Below are 14244 nucleotides of genomic sequence, written 5' to 3' on the forward strand. Positions count from 1 at the left end.
TGAGAAGAGTCCATGGATGGATTATGAGACCATGGACCCCCCCCCAATTCCTTTATTTTGGTTATTTTTTCAGTTTGTTGGGGTAGTTGTATGATTGCTTTTGAAGTTTTTCATCCTTTTAACGACTATGCTTTTGTGTTTTAGACACTTCATGTATGTTTTTGTCATTTTGTGCCTATTTTTGGTGATTTTTGGATCTGCATTTTAATGTTTTTTGCTTTTTTGTTGGTCATTTGTTGGCTAATTTTAGTCATTTTGCACCATTTTGGGGAAGTTTCAGGTTGCTGTTCGTCATTTTTGAGTTGCTGTGCATTTCTTTCTGGTAGTTGTGTGTCTCTACCTGAGTTTTTTCAAAGAAGACATTTTATAAGTAACTTCAGAGGCTCTGGCCAGTTGGCCCCACGACCTCCCAGGCCCCTGAGCTGGTACCCAACAAGTCCGCTTATTGATCCATCCATGTCAGGCTCTCATTATGCAACATTTATGCTATTAAATGATCTACCAAATGTATCCTATCTACATTTTTGCCTTTAATTGCTCTTTGCAGTGTGTTTTACTATTTTCTGATTAATGTTGGCTCCTTGTGCAATGATGCACAGGGACATTTTACATCAACCTAAAGCAGGAAAGACAAAAACAAAACAAAAACTATAATAAAATAAACCAAACAAGTTAGATAGCAAGGCAGCAAGAAATACCTCAGATGAAGAGTAATAGTAAGTTACAGTATTTTTTAGCTAATCTTACTGTTTGCGGGTAGTAGGGAGGAAGCCGACCATCTCCATAGCCAGCTGCAGCCGCTCAAAATCATGTTTTAGATCCTCTCCTTCCACTATGAAGCAGTCCTGCTGGTGTTGGGGAGAAACACACAAAGACAGAAATAAAGAGGACGGACAGAGACATGAGCATCACAGAGGATTTTTTAAATAATTAAATAGAACACAGAGTTAGCTGAGACACAACACAATGTCACTCCAGATAGATGAGACTCAGCAGTATTCAGCAGAGACATGAATACTGTATGTTTGTGGGGGGTTGTTTTTGTGAGAGAGTAAAGCTGGGGACACACCTGATGACTGAGTAAACTGGGGAGGACACACTTAATTACTGTTCAGCTGTGTGAGTCTAAAGTCATCAGATTTATGACTCCGGAAAAGGAATCCAGGATGTAACTCCATGGACAACTAAAGTGATGACAGAAACCAAGATGTTGTCATTGTCATCTCTGACTCAAATAGAGGACAACTGTGCTGTGCTACAAGTGAAAGGATGAACAAGACAATAATGCGTCAGGAAGGGCATCCGGCGTAAAAACTGTGGCAAATAAACATGCGGACTATGATCCGCTGTGGCGACCCTGAACTCACAGGATAAGAAAACGCTCCATCACAATCCTAAGTCCTACTTCATTCTGCACTAATTAATTAAAGGAGGATGTTAGAAAAACTGAGAATCCTTTAAGTTTGGTTGATTAGAAGACACTAAACAAAAGACGCTTCTGTCCTTCTTGCTAAGTGAACATGTGAGTGTATTCCTGCGTAATCTGGAGACACCACACCGTGATCGCTTGTGAGTTTATGAATGAATGAGCGCTGCCACGATCCAGATTGTCGTTGATTTAGAGAAGTGTACGTATACGTTGACTGTGCGTCTACTCAGGCTCTCTGGCCGGTCAACATGTCTCTGCTCCGGCAGTGAGCCTCCCTCAGGCTGTAATTAGCACATACCACAGTGACCGGCAAGCAGCAGAAAACACAGGAACCCATAATCCGCGCTCTGGAGCTGCCTCTGCTACACTTTAACATTCGACACTTCTCTGCTGCTTCATTGTTTTCCTTTGGCCGTAGACCTGTCAGGAGGTGCAGAGCCAACAAGCAGCACATTTCTCCTGCGAGCTTCTCCAATTGTAACAAAGAGGTTTTGAGGCTTCTCGAGCAACGACGAGACCCGGAAAAAAGCTGTTTTCAAATTGTTGGTTATGTTCGACTTCAACGCCAAATGGCACATTGAAGGAAGTAGAGAAAATAAAGAGATCAATTTTATCTGGTTACTGAGGGAATATCTTGGTTAAAACCCAAAACCTTAGCTACTGCTTCTTGGAAACACGGAATTCTTGAGTATGGTACAGGAATGATTTAAAAAAAAAAAAAGAAAGAATCTGTTCTGCACACTTATATTGAACAAAGAATCTTTTCTCACTTCACAACTTGAAATTGTAATTTTAAACCTGTTGCAACACTTCTGGTGCAGGCTTAGAATGAACTGAGCCAGGAGTCTAGCTGATTCTGCACATGCAGCACAGCATTTTAACATGGATCTCTCATGGATCCAGTTAAACGTTATGTGCATCCATTCAAGGCTTCCCTGTTACTTACCACGACTGAATCACCATTTCTGGCAAAAACAGCATGAGGCATTCAACATGAACAAAAACCATAGACAATCAAACAGGCACAGAATGCAAACCACAGTCACTGGGGCCCAGAACAAAACACTCTTCACAACTTCACACATTAAATGCAAACATCCAGAAAATGTTTGGTCTTTGGGATCTTCATTAAATTACTTGAATTCACATTTGTTTATGTTTCTATTTCTGGCTCCAGACGTTACATCTGGAATCTGCGTTCTCCTCCATGTTCCAATGGCTGCATTTACTGCAGCGTACTGTGCACATTGACCAGTGCTAGAGGTCAGAGGTTAAATAGGCCCAAAAGGTTGGTAAGATGCTCAGACAAGTTGTCAACAACTGTCAAACTTTCTTTGCGCGTGTGTGTGTGTGTGTGTGTGTGTGTGTGTGTGTGTGTGTGTGTGTGTGTGTGTGTGTGTGTGTGTGTGTGTGTGTGTGTGTGTGTGTGTGTGTGTTGTGAAGACAGTGACATCATCCCCTTGGACAGAGCAGGTCACAGTCTGATGAGGTCAGTCCCCCTACAGAGGCCTTGTGTGACAATATTGTTGGGTAAGGATAAAATAAACTGTGTAAGGAGCAAAAGAGGAGGAGACAGACTCATTCAGGTAGACTGTGAAGAGTTAGGAGAAAATTTACAGTTTTTTTGCATGATAAGAAGATCAGTACCACTAGGAGAATATTTGTATGAAATGCATGCCTGTCAATAAGATGACTGTAACAACAATACTTTTATACAGAAAAAGTCTTTAGGCTTGTGGGATCAGGAGCATCCTTCATAAAATGTTTGCTTTCTGCATGATCTTTGGAAATAGGCAGAGTGCCAGAAATCTCAGCAGAACCAAAACCAGATCATCATTTGGTTACATTTACATCTACACGGATGAGCCACAACATTAAATGTGATCCACCAACGAATGGCGTCTGGTGGTCCCATCAGCGCACAAAAGATTCTAAGCAAAACTCTTCAGCTCGGTGGTCTCAGGATGGTATAATTCCTGTGTGCTTACATCTAAAAACCTATCTGTCCTATTTTGCACTTTTTCTCATATCACTTTGCTTTAATGTTTTCTCCGCAGCTCATAGATTTTTTTGCTTGCATTGTACCTCATTTGTAACGTAAACCCACCTGTTGGTTTTAAAGTTACAGTGGACAGGGGACTGCATGGGGCTGGTCTGCAGCTCTGCAGCCCAATAGGCAGCACGCTGCAATGCACTGTGTGCTCTGAGAGCTATCAATCACAGCTTGCCTAACACTTCTCCCATGTTGACCCTTGTCCACAACTTTAAAAGCACCAGTTTATAGTAATGTGGCTCATCAGTGTATATACAGCAACTTTAGAGGTTTTAGTGCTGCAGTTTTTATTAGAGAGTCAGGTCAGATGACTCCACTTACTGACAGTCTGTATTTTGAATTAGGCTACACACATCCTGATTGTAGCTCCAGTTATTACCTGCTGATATCAATCATCTCACATTATGAAAAAAGTCAGCAGGTAGTGCGAGGTGTCTTGGAAAACGTTTTTAAAAATTTACTATCAAATTTCCAGCATCTGTAGACCAGACCTGAACATCTGTAGCTTGCTCCCTTTCAAAGGTCAGTTGCTGTGGTAAGTGTAGACTTACAGAAAAACATCAAAAGCAACAAACCATCGTGCCAATAAATCACTATGTGTGATTTCTGGCAGAAGTACGAGGTGGAGATGGTTGTGCAGGAGTTCCCATAAATGTTTTTACTGAACACACATGTTTGAAATCCACGGTGTGAATCCAAATAAATCCAAAATAGTGACTGCTTTTCAAAGCCATATTTTAAGCCTACAAGTGGTGATGAGATGTTTCTTTAACTAAAAGGCTGTGCAGCATGTTTAAAAAAACAGTAAGTGTCCTCAGAAACCCTTTCACAGAAAAAAGTTTTTTAGAAAAGTGGCACACAAAGAGGCAGAGCCAAGAAGGGAAATATTGTAAGACTAAAGGGTGAGTATTGAATGACTCTCATGTCAAGTGTTTGCTTTCTGGCAGAGTCAGAGTAACATTATCTTCTATTAGGAGACATTGAATCCCTCAACCACACACAACAAATCCCACTGACCAAACATTACTCACTTCAGGTGGAGTCTGGCAAGACAGTGGAACAGCAACACACACACACACACACACACACACACACACACACACACACACACACACACACACACACACACACACACACACAAAATGGACCAAAAATTTAGTAGGAAGTTTCAGGACGTGAAGAATTTTGATCACGACTAAATTCATTTCATAATAAGTAGAACAATATACTGTATTTCATTTAAAAATGGATTCAAGCCTCTGTGGACAGGATGATTTGGGTGAAGTTTAGCTGATGCTGATCCAGGGAGTTCGGAAAAGGCTGTTATGTGAGGATTTTTAAACCATCAATCAAGATTAATGTTTAATGGATCTGTCTTGGTACATATGTAGAATTTTTGTTTTCTTATATTTATTCTATAAAATAATGAAATAATGTTTTGGGATTTTCTTGCCATGCTCCACTGCTGACCAAACAAACAAGTTTTTAGAATATGCACTGTGGTTTTGTATATTTTGTAATTAAAGACAGTACACAAATGATCTTGCTGTAATTGTCTTCTTTCTACGGTATTGAGAACACAAACTCAAAACTCGAGTAAAATATAAAAATTTGTTCCTGAAAACCCTTGACTACAATTAAAAGTAGCACTTCCAAGTTCTTTACTTAAGTCAGGTTCTTGCTCTAACATGTACTAAAAGTACAAAAGTAGAAGTACTCTACTTAGAGAATATTGTATTTTAAACATTAGTTATTTTTACTCAGTTGATGACAGGTATGTACACGTTTATTCCAGATTTGTTTAACAGATGTTTAAAAAAGTAATAATTACATAAGAAAAGGTTCTAGTGATTAGATAAAAAAAAAAAATCACAAAGATCTGTTTTATTTGGCAATAAACAGAAGCTAAAGCAGGGGAAGAGCTGATTTATGTAATTTATGAAGTGAAAGCTGAGTCATTCATATTAATTCATCAAGACTTATTACTGTTTATTAAAATCTGGATTGACAGACGAGTACTGTGGAATAAAAGTAAAATAAAATGTAAATAGTCGTCCGCTTGTCCGTGAACGACTGCCTTACCAACTGAGCTACAGCCGCCCCACCTCTGATTGAGAATGTTAAACTCAAAAACAGATTACCAATATTTGTGGGGTTTTTTTTTTTTTTATTTCCTGCTTTTTGTTTCTTCCAACTTTGAATTTACCAGTATTTACCAGTATGCTAAGGCGGTATTTGTACTCTGCGACAACCACCAAGTTTGTCCACTGTACATTATGGAAGTTGTTTTTCTCCTGCCCATGTAGTATTTGTAAAATAGTGAATCCTGAACCTTCCCTTTAAAGGTGGCAGTTTAACATCATCACATCGCTCCCAACAGAAAAGCAGCCAAAAGCCAAACATTAAACAGATATTAAAGGGATTCCTTTATGTGTATTATATTATTATTATTATTAATATTATCTACAATCAGCATAAAGATGTGCTCAATGGTTTCAAAAAGAAATGAAAGTTGTTCAATTAATCTAAGGAAAGTTAGCTTTACTTCAAATGAGAAATGAACTGTTTGTAAAACTGTTTGTTTTAGCTATTTGTTAATTTTGCTATCAATGTCAATGTCTCAAACGTCTCAAAAAGTACACTCTGAGTAGGTGAAAAGTAATTTTCACATTAAGGATATCCCTTTAAACACGATTCTGACCAGCTGAGGTCAGCCCAGGTTGCCTCAGCTTCAGTCCAATTCATTGAAAGCAGGCGTGTGTTCAGAGCGGAGCAAGAACAAGACCAACGCTGGCACCAGAAACCCAGAGAACCACAACACACCCAAGAGCATAGACGTACACAAACAGCTCATCATCCTCATGATACTGACCAGCTCGCTCTCATAGTAATTGTCCCAGTGGAGTTTGTGTGATTTCTTTGTCATCTGGAAGTAAGGCAGAGCGGGTTAACAAGGCATCAGTTGCACAAGAATATGAACACACTTTGAAGAGAAAGAGAAAGAATACACACTCTGAGGAAAGAACACAGGGCTGCAATAATAAAAACCATGACCTAATCAGAGATGACAGGGGATACAACTGGTCTGACTTTCAGTAACCCTGCAGCAGCAATAGTATTCAGCAGTACAATAGGGTAGAAATATACCATTACAAGTAAAATCCTGGATTCAAAAGCTCAATATTAAGTATTGTACTGTATCAATAGTATTATACAAACCCTGTAATTGTTATTGTTGTATATTAACACCTACTTACTACACATACATTCATGTAGAGGTAGAGGTTTCCATTCCGACATTTAGTCTTTAGTTAGCTAAGCTAAGTTTATTAGCTACACACCAGTAAAAACTAAACTTTGAAGATCAGTATGAAACGAACAGCATTTGGTAAAAGATTATTTTAATTACTTTTTGTACTGAGTGGCTAATCCATAATAATACATAATCATTTATATAGCTAATATATTATGTGTTAAAGGGCAAGAATTAATAACTTGTGTGTAGGTGTATATGTATATATTCATGTATATGCATGATATCAAAGTTCCCTCTGTTTCATGCTGAAAAACCTCCTCTAGATGAGGTAATCTGGAGGAGTTTTGTAGTTGTGATGACGTCAACTGCTTGCTCATACTACAGTGGTTGTCAAGTTGGTTGGCCTGCTCCTCCAGAGCTCGTTCAGATGACATTATGTGAACCAAACAGCTCCTCCCGATGATGTCATCCAGAGGAGTTTTTACCTAGACTTAGATATATTTTACTAAATGAAGGTTTAACAATTAGTGTCAAATGTAGTGAAGTATAGTAGAGTGTACAGTTTTCTATAAATTGTAGTCACTTAAAGGTAACTTTAAAATGGAAATACTAGTAAGTACAAGTACTGCAAAGTTTTGCTAAAGGACAGTACATAAGTAAATGTCACTTAACACCTCTGGTTGTAAATAATATAAAAGTCACTATAAAGCTGCAGATTCAGGTTTATCACAACAAGTGACACCTTTCACATTATTTCCACACTGTCATTTATACATTGTTATTATAAAAGACACTGATTATAGCTGCTGGGAGGATTACAACTTTTACTGCAGTACTTTAGTAAATGTGCTTTGCTACAGTAATGACACACTTCTGAGAAACAGACATAAACAGACGGAGCACAAAATCCATCTGTGAGTGGAAAGAGCTAAATATGGATAATCATTTTGCTTCTTTGTGACACCATTTGTGTGTGTGTGTGTGTGTGTGTGTGTGTGTGTGAGGGATAAACACACACAAACACACACAAACACGTGTGCATACAAACACACTCGACCACTGGACCCGTTTGCACGAGAGCAAGACAGCAATAGATTAACTCCCAAATCTTGCTGTTTCCATGGAAACAGAGCTGCATAGTAACAAGCAGCCAGAAGCGGAGGTTGCAGGGGTTTGTTGTTGTGGGGTTAAAGGGAGGAGGAATAGAAAATTCGTTTTACTTTTTTGGGGAAGCCAAAAAAAGATAAACAAAGAATATTTTTCCTTCTCTTTCTGCTGCCTCCCCACTGTGCTGCCATAGGATGAGAGGATACAAATGTTCCCACATCTGCTGCCAACACAAACACACACAAATGTATGACAAATAATGTACACATGGGGGCTTTTGGCATGAATACAGGCACACAAACACAGCCAATAACACACACACACACACACACACACACACACACACACACACACACACACACACGACACTTATTTAGGCTGATGCAATCAACACTTCAGAGCGTGGAGATGTGCATGAGTTATGATGAATGGGTAAATAGGATCCAACAGAGAGAGAAGGAAGGAGAGATGAGAAATTATCTACCATCAAGTTCAAAGCCTCCATCTCTCCACATGGCATCTTGGCTTCATTTTAAATAACGGCTCATTTTCATGCATTTACAGTGAATGCACATCCTTTGTGAAGACTTCAAATCTACTATAAATTCTTTGCAGCACAGAGAGATTAAAATCTCACTTAGTTTTATTTCACATCATTTCTTTTGAAAAGGAAAAATATTTTTACTAAAAACATTTTTTAATTGGTGAAGCCTTAAATTGGAAAATATTAGATGCAAAAATTGCAAGAAATAAGAGCTATAGTTTTTGAATAACTAACTGCAGATAACAATTAGTTTCTAAACCTTTGGTTGTTCTCAGACTAAGATAATTGTGATTTACAAAGAAGTGACAAAGAAGTGCTTTGATTTAAATCTGATAATGAGTACATTAGATATTAATGATTTTGTTCTCTTGTGTTGCTGGTCTTAAAAAAATCTTCGAAAAAGGGATTTTATCGTCTCTTTTCTGATTAAATAAAGGTTCAATTAAAAAGTGACCTGTCATTAGCAGTGACAGCAACACTAGTGGCAATATAGCAAAACAGAAGCTGTGCAGAACTAGTTAATAGTTTTCTATGCTTGTGCATTTGTGTGTGCAGACCTGGTTGAGGTAGTGGTATTCCTCAGGTTTGAGCAGGTGGAAGGACTTCTTCTCCTCTTCACTGGCTCCAGCCAACAGATAATAAAAGACATGGTAGTTCCTGCAGACACACACACACGCAACACGTTAAAAGGTTTGAGTTTGCAACATCTATTTTTTGGAATTTTGAATTCCAGAGTACAGGAATAAAAATAACTTATTTCACAACCCAAACCTGCAACATGTAACAAGTAACCTTTATCCCTGCAGACTCGCATTTCAAGTCAAACGAAGTGGCAGTGTGGTGTCTGGGCTGATGATTAGCCATGACAAAGCCTGGGTCCTCAGCCAACGCACTGACACATTATTTTATTACAAATGGAAACAAGCTTTAATCAAGGGACCCTTGGAGCATGATGGAGAGGTGGAAAGTTAGGAAGCCCAGGGAGGATATTAGAGAATCCCATACTGTGATTGGTAGATGGCTGAAACGATGGGTCGAACTGAAGCTGTTCAGCAACAGATGTGCGGAGTAAGTAATTAAACACAGGAGATGTAATATTAGTAATGATGTAGCAGTAATAAGATATTAAATAATACCTCTAAGACAAGTTTTATTATTTTTAAAATCTCTGTTTCTACTGCTAATAGTAATACACCCAACCTACGCTGGGCAATAGGACGAATATTAACTCTCTACCATCTGAAGTATCTAATAACTGAACGTTTCAAATACAGGAAAACAATATATGAGCAATTTTAGAGAGTAAAAGTTCCAGAAACAGATGGACTTCACGTCTAGTGATGATGACCTGAGGCCGCAAACCACTGAAATGTTACCCCATATTACACATTTGTGTGATTGCAGCCATGTTCCCTTCAAAACAATTCAGTGTCACTTTGCTATGAACGTGATGACTGTGCCTGTGCTGAACATGAAACTTGCGGCTTGAAGCAGAGCTCATGTTCTGACAGGAACAATACTGTGTTCCATGAAAGTTAGACAGTCACCAGGCCACAGCTTTATTTTCATGAGCTGATCGTCCACATTGGCAAACCAGCTGCAAAAACTGGATCACTGTTTTAGGCGCGTGCGTGGAAGCGTTGGACACAACAAACAGCGGCTGAGCTACCAGTGAATATCTGCATAGAATTTCTAATTCATTCAGCATGAATGAGCCTGTTCGCCCAAAACGTTCATGCTTACTGACTTTTTGCTGATGAGACAAAAGCACTATCACGCTCAGGTTAGCCAGCGTATCTTCACTAAGTCTTTTGAAAGAAAAGCAGGTTTAGTGGCCGTTTCTAAATCATTAGACTAATTTGACAACACTCAAATTATGAAAGTATTTTCCTAATCCCCAGGCACTAATCTTATATTTATTATACATCATTTTAGTCCGTTTCTCAGGTATAATAATTGCTTCTATACTAAACAATAAACATTTATTTTTATCTTTATGTTGTTGTCTATAATTTTCTGCTGCCAAAAGTCTTAGCATTTATTATTTTTGCTTCTCCTTTCGGTTACGTGTTTTTGAAACACTTGCCATGAAGTGCTTTCAGGGTAAGAGGAGAATGTACCGTATGTCATACTTGGACTTACAAGTTTGGCCTAAGTTTTCTTCTGCATCCGGTCTTTGTGCTAAGCTCATTTATATTTTATGATTTTCATCTGTAATTCTTATTGTAGCTCTAACAATTCTCACTTTATAAAATTAGCTTGGTTTAAATGATTTTGGTATAATTTCAGGCTGATGATCAGCCCTCTAATTACTGCTACCACTGCTAATGTTCTTCAGTTAAGGAAACAATAAATTAACTCATAAATTCAAATCTGACCATGCTTGTCTCACTTGGTCTATTTCCCAATTTCACCACTCTACCATTGAAATGCAAAGCCATAAATTCCAACAGTAAACCTGGAAATCTCAGCTGGTTCACTCGCCAATGTTTTTTTTCCTACACTGGGGTCATGCAGAGGCAACCTGTCAACAAACAGGATTTAAGATTTAGGAATTTGCAGTTTAACTCCAGCCCGCCTGCTTATTCCCCACCACCTCTCTGCTTCAGGTCTGAGCTCTCTGGGAGGTCTTGTGTTTCTACTCTATCGATATGACTGCCAGCGCCTGTCATCAACATGAAATACAAACCAATGGGACAATCAGGATTTCAGGATTCAGTGACCAGCGGAGAGTTTTGCATTGTGTTTTTTACTGTCACCTGGGAGGGGTGTGTTGTCCAGGACAAAGAAAATGGTTTAAGGGAACTGAGTCCTGCATGAGTGTGGACACACTCACTGAAATGAATGATTCCAAGAATCATTTATATTAGTAAAAAGCGAGCACATACCGTGTTACTGTGATAAAAAAGGAGAGTAGCAAGTGTAGCAACTAAAAATCTGTATATTTTCTCATGTCCTATTTGAATGAATGAAAATGCTTAGAGGGCAACCTGATAATTAAGCCAAGGGCAGAAGGCTTACTTCAGGACATCGGATACATCCTCTGTTTGCAGAGGAAATGAAAGCTGTTACAGTATTGACTTTCTCCGACAATGAATATGTGAACGAGAGATATGGATTTGACATCTTATCTCTTCAAAAGCAGCAATATAGCTCTGCAGTGTCCCTGATTTTTGGTTATTTACGGCTGCGCCACATCACTAAAGGTTATTTAGGGCTAAATTTTGTCACATTTGAGCGATTTTTGCTGAAGAAAAGAAGCCAATATTTCCATCCACGTGCAGATGCAGCAGGATGTTGTAAACTTTAAAGCAGGATCCTGTAAATGAACACAACAAATTGCTACAAAATGCAAATGTTTGACGTGTTGATACATTTGTGCTTAGATTTTCACTACTTCAATTTTTATTATCACTGCTGATAAATTCCCATGTCATGTCATGCCATATCTTACAATATGTCTGAAAAGTGAACCCAGTGGTTAGTGACAGTATGCCATGTGTCAGAATGTACCAGAAGTGCCAGCAATGGATTCAAGAGTCCAGTCAAATACTCTGGCTTGATACCAGCAGAATCCTTATAACCTGCTGTATCTTGATGTCTCACTGATGCCTCACCTCTCATTGTGTTCCTGGTAGACCAGACGAGACTTCTCCAGCAGGTACTTCTCCACATAAGCTCTGAAAATACCACAAACACATACAGTCAAAAGACCCAGGTAAGAAAAGGCTTTACAAATCAACTTATATCAAATTAACAAAACACAGAGAAGAAACAGCAGAGTGGCAAAGAAATTTGAGGTAATTTGAATTATTTGTTACATAAACCACAAGATTTATTTTGATTTAGAATAATGTGTTTTCTGACTGGTGAAAGTATGTGTTTGCATTAGCAATCAGTTTCTTCCCCCTTCACTATTTGTTTGCTTATATACAAAAACTACAGCTTGGTAATAACACAGTAACAGTGGAGTAATATTCTGAAAATAGCGAGGCAATAATAGGTAATGCAATGGTAATAACAATGTATTAGGGTTTATATTTTGATCCTAAAAAAAATTGTAAATTCAGATTATGGCAGTTACCAAAGTAATAGCCAGGTAATATAATATGGTTACACCATATTGTGTGTGTGTGTGTGTGTGTGTGTGTGTGTGTGTGTGTGTGTGTGTGTGTGTGTGTGTGTGTGTGTGTGTGTGTGTGTGTGTGTGTGTGTGTGTGTGTGTGAATGAGAACTAACACTGTAAAGCACTTTGTCCAGTAAGGCAGAAAGGTGCTATGTGACCATTTACCAAAATCTGTCTCTGTAATAACCATGAACCATAGCTGCAAAATAAAAAACTACCTGTTTTGACCAATTTCATGCTAATATCATAATTAACCAGTCAGCAGGTAATTACTGTGGCTCTTATTACCATGTGCTTTTGGCCTCCTCTGTATTATTAATCTGTGAAGTGCTACTCTAAACTAACAATTCTAAGCATTTAACCTTAATAATACTAGTACTTTTTATTATTAGCTATCCATTTCAGTTTGTTCAGAAATATTCATAAGTTATAAGTTATATTATACATAGTCATGCTGTATACATTATTGCTACAATCTTACAGGATTTGGCCAATACAAGTTATTAAAATTATCTTTACATAAACATCTTATGCTTATTGAATTGATTATGCAACCGTTTCTTAATATATTACAGTACTTGTTATTCCTGTGTCTGAGTCTGTGAATAATGTACCTGTACTATTTCCGCATATGTTTTCTTTTTATGTATATGTGTGTATTTGTCTCACCCCCTGACGGTGCCACTCTCCTGGTAGTTGACCTGGATGAACTTCCCGAAGCGACTGGAGTTGTTGTTGTGGGCCGTCTTAGCGTTCCCAAAGGCCTGAGGAGGAATTAGAACATGTCATCTAACGGTCGATGTCTCAGACAGGTGATGACTGGGATAATGCCATTCCAGACACAATAAAACACTAAAAATGTCTGAAGCAGTAATACGTGAAAAGAAGTGTGTGGTCCTCATATTACATAATATATCTATTAAAGGCAGATAAAGTTATCAAAGAATTTTCCCAGTCCACAGTGTCTTGAAAATGCTGCATGTTTACAGGCAAACTTTATGATGGGAACTCAACTCTCCACCGAAGTAAAAAAATGTGTCAGAAGAGGAGAAAAAAGCTAACAATCACAGCGCTGTAACAGAGGTCATAAGGCTCATGCAGGGTCCCACAAGAGGCCCTCTCTCTCTCTCACACACACACACAAACACACACACACACACAGTCAACCGTGTAGTAAAGTGCCAAATTCCAATGAAGGCAAACACAGAGACTTCAGAGCTGAAAACAGACACAGTAACTACTCATGGAAGTCTGTGGGTATTTTCTGCTAAAACATATAGACACACAAGTTTAGGGAGTCCACCATTAGACGGCCCCTGGGGAACTCATTCTTATTAGGAGACTGATGGGCCCTAGTGGAACTGGTTAGGAGAGAAGAGGAGAGGAGAAGAGAGGAAAGAGAGGGGAGAAACAATGGGGGGAGCAGACAACAAGGAGAGGCAAGGAAGCACAGAAAAGGGAGGAAAGGAAACAAGATGAACAGGTAAAAACTGGCAATGAGAAAAGACGAGGATATACAAATGAAGAAAGAAGTGGGACATGAGAGAAAAGGAGCGTGCACAGGAAATGAGAAAAGGACAGATGACAAGGAGAGAGGAGGAAACTAAAGAAGGTACACAGTGAAAGGCAGAGGAGACAAGAACAGAAAGCAAAGGTGAAAGGTGAGGAATGGAAGAGAGGAAAAGGAAGGGGAGGTACAGTAAGAGAGGACAGGACACAAGCAGAGGAG

At 38.7% G+C, this 14244-nt stretch overlaps 1 protein-coding gene across 21 annotated transcripts in view; it reads right to left on the reverse strand.

Moving 5' to 3' along the window:
• The window catches only part of LOC137125950 (unconventional myosin-IXAa-like), a 132352-nt gene that overhangs the window by 52664 nt on the left and 65444 nt on the right, over nucleotides 1-14244 (reverse strand). For 12 of the 21 annotated variants that reach the window (XR_010914242.1, XR_010914243.1, XM_067502224.1 and 9 more), the window contains exons 3-7: nucleotides 13185-13279; nucleotides 12007-12069; nucleotides 8947-9046; nucleotides 6355-6408; nucleotides 748-848 (exon numbers count right to left, since the gene is read on the reverse strand). Coding sequence is in view for 19 of the 21 variants with exons in the window: in XM_067502224.1 (XP_067358325.1) it covers nucleotides 748-848; nucleotides 6355-6408; nucleotides 8947-9046; nucleotides 12007-12069; nucleotides 13185-13279 (413 nt within the window). In the remaining 2 variants the exon portion in view is untranslated. The remainder of the gene's footprint in view (nucleotides 1-747; nucleotides 849-6354; nucleotides 6409-8946; nucleotides 9047-12006; nucleotides 12070-13184; nucleotides 13280-14244) is intronic. The other 9 variants (XM_067502228.1, XM_067502238.1, XM_067502239.1 and 6 more) reach the window with 3 other exon arrangements.

This window comes from Channa argus, chromosome 4 (genome assembly GCF_033026475.1).
Source record: "Channa argus isolate prfri chromosome 4, Channa argus male v1.0, whole genome shotgun sequence".
In the NCBI taxonomy this organism is placed as follows: domain Eukaryota; kingdom Metazoa; phylum Chordata; class Actinopteri; order Anabantiformes; family Channidae; genus Channa; species Channa argus.